The 3,005-nt window shown below is 60.8% G+C and overlaps 1 protein-coding gene across 1 annotated transcript in view; it reads left to right on the forward strand.

The window, feature by feature from the left end:
* The first annotated feature begins 675 nt into the window (after positions 1 to 675).
* Positions 676 to 3,005, forward strand: part of TET3 (tet methylcytosine dioxygenase 3) — a 30,450-nt gene continuing 28,120 nt past the window's right edge. Inside the window, exon 1 of the mRNA XM_029964562.1 lies at positions 676 to 775. Coding sequence (XP_029820422.1) covers positions 676 to 775 — 100 coding nt within the window. The remainder of the gene's footprint in view (positions 776 to 3,005) is intronic.

Here is a 3,005-nt window from a genome sequence, read left to right on the forward strand (position 1 = left end):
TGCATCACTCCACATGCTTGTGGCCTGTATTAATTATTGTTATTTATTGACCGATGCCGCCCATCGCCGAAATGTGCTGAGCTCAGAGGTGATGATGCGAAACAAGGGCGATGAGGCTCCCCGCTGCGTGACGTCACGCTGACGTCACCGTGCTGGTGGCAGCTGTCACATCCCTCGCCGTGACGAGGACTCGGGGTCCGGCGCGGGCACCCCCCGCTTTCCGTCACCGGGATGGAGGTGGGCAGCAAAACCCGCTCGTCCTCCTCGGCAGGGTCTCATTCACCCGCCGAGCCCGCACCTTGGCTCGTCCCGGTGCCGCGAGCGGTGGTTTGGTGGCAGACGGGGGCACCACCGCCGCCGAAGGGACCATCGCCGAGGTCAAGCGTTGTCAAAACGCGTGGCCGAAGTTTGGAGTCGGCGGTGAGGACCGGCCCCGGCACCACGTGTTCCGTGGGGATCCGGGGATGCCGAACATCTCTCGCACCCGCGTTGCGCCCGCCAACGCTGGAGCTGCCTCCGGTGCTTTGGGAAAAAGAGAGAAACCCTAGAGCCCCACGGCAGGTGCCGGGGTGGTTGGTGGTTGGTGGTTGGTGGGTGCTGGGGTGTGCTGAGCGTCGCCGAGGTTGCATCATGCTGGGAAGGGCCGGGAGCAGAGTCCTCTGGGGTCAGGTTGTTATGGGGGCCCATAAACGAGCCCTGCTCGTGGCCTTTGGCACCTCGTTAGCCCTGACGAGGTTTGTTTTTCGAGACTGCCGACATGGAGTCTTCATCGCAGGTAATCCGGGGGGAGGTGGCTCTGAGGAGGAGGCAGTGGGGTCTGGGAGAAGGCAAAATGTGTGGCCCCCCAAGATTTTGGGCTTTTGTGGTGCGGTTTTGCTGGCCCCACTGGGAGTGGGGATGGCGAAGCAGTGGCGTGGTGGCTCTGGGATGTGTAGTTGTTCTACGGGTCTGCGTCCCAAAAAGCCTTTCCTGGGGTGTCCCTGGCATTGCTGGCACGCTGGGAGTGAGCTGTCCCTGGTCCCCTGTCTGCATGTGCTGAGGTCCCTAATCCTTGTCCCCATGTCACTGGGGGTCTCGGTCCCCTGTCTGCATGTGCTGAAGTCCCCAGTCCGTGTTCCCATGACATCAGGGTCCTCAATCCCTTTTCTGCATGTGCTGAAGTCCCTAATCTTTGTCCCCATGGCACCAGCATCCCCAGTCCCCTCCCTGCACGTGCTGGGGTCTGCAGCCCCTGTCCCCATGGCATCAGGGTCCCCAGCCCACGTGTGCCAGGGTGCCCGGTCCCCATCCCTATGGCACTGTGCATATGTTGGGGTCCCTAGTCCCTGTCCCCATGCCATTAGGATATTTGGACTCCTTCCTGCATGTGCCAGGGTTCCCAGTCCCCATTCCCTTGTCATCAGGGTCCCTCCCTGTGTGTGGTGCCTGTCCATGTGGCATCGGGGCCCTCGGTCCCTGTGTGTGCCCTGTGTGTGTCCCTGTTCCCATGGCATTGGCGTTCCCATGTGCCGGAGTTTCCTGGTCCCCATCCCCACTGCACCAGGGTCCTTGGTCCCCTCTTGTCCCAGTGTCCCCATCCCCATGGCAGCCGTGTCCCTTGTCCCCCACTGGGGTCCCTGCTCCTTGTTTCTGCAGCCTCGCTGTCCCTGTTCCCTCCCCGCATCTTCAGAGGTCCCTTGTCCCCATTTCTATGCCATCGGAATCTCCAGTATCTTTCCTGCATGTTCAGGAGTCCCAAATCCTCTGCTGCATGTGCAGGGTCCCCTCTCCCCATTCCCATGGGGTTGCCAGTCCCCTCCATGCATGTGCAGGGTCCCTTGTCCCAGTTCCCATTCCACTGGGGTCTGCAATCCCATGCCATTGGGGTCCCCAGGCCCCTCCATGCACGTGCAAGATTTCTAGTCCCCATTCCCATGCCACTGGGGTTTCCAGTCTCCTCCTTGCATGTGCAGGGTCCCTTTTCCTTGTCCCTGGACATTGGGTCCTCTGTCCCCTGCCTCCATGTGCCAGCTTTCCCTGCCCCCATTCTGATGGCAGTGGGGTCCCCCTTCCCTGCTCCCTCCGTGTCCCTCACTCCAGGGAGGCAGAGAGCCATCCCAATAGGATGACAACACTGAAACACACCGTGCCCATCCCCTGGCTGTCCCCACTGGATTGGGATGAGGCCGGGATGGCCCCCAAACCCAGCCCCACTGCGAGACCCCCTGTCCCCTGCTGTGCCAGCGCGTTAATCCCGTCCCTGGAGCTCTGTGCAAGAGGGTGCCAGACTATTTTTGAGGATGAAAGAGCTGGTTTTATTTCTCCCCCCGCTCCCTGGGCCAGCATCCAAGGGGAGATGAAATGAAACGGGAAGAGGCTGGAGGTGAAACAGCTGCGCTCAGCCCCGTCCCCACTCCACATCTGCCCACCACACCACTGCCAGTGCCGATTTGCTCCTGTGTCCCTGTGTCCCAGGGCCAAAATCCCCTTTTCCTGGGAGCTCGGCAGCAGCTGAACGGGGATTTGCAGGAGGGGTTGTCGGAGGGAGCCGTGTCGTGGGGACAATGCCGTGCATTTGTTTGCTACAGCTAAAATGGCAGTTCTGAAGGGGGAAAAAAAGCGAGAGAGCCAAGTGCTTCTGCACATCCAGTCGCCGCATCTTTTGATTAAATGAGATTTTGCTGTCGAAGGGGGGAGCTGGGGACCACGAGCTCCAGAGCCTGCAGTTCCCAGTGCAGCCAAACGAGGGGAAAAAAACCCTCTGAGCCACCCCAAGCCCTGAAAATGCTGTAAAAAACCCAAATGGGTCGGAGCGAGTTGTGATCGCTGCAGGTGTCACCGCGGGGGCCGGGATGGGTGTGATGGCTGTGATGGATGGAGGGGTTGTCGCCACAGGGCTGGTGGCACTGCCCTGCTCATCACAGCCCCGATTCCCAGCCTGGAAAAACATGGAAAGGATGAAGCAGCGTCCTGGGAGCTGCAGCAGGAGGTGCTGGGGTGCAGAACGGGGAGAAGGAGTGGCAGGG

Source organism: Manacus vitellinus, unplaced genomic scaffold, assembly GCF_001715985.3.
Source record: "Manacus vitellinus isolate BGI_N305 unplaced genomic scaffold, ASM171598v3 scaffold_74_pilon, whole genome shotgun sequence".
Lineage (NCBI taxonomy): Eukaryota > Metazoa > Chordata > Aves > Passeriformes > Pipridae > Manacus > Manacus vitellinus.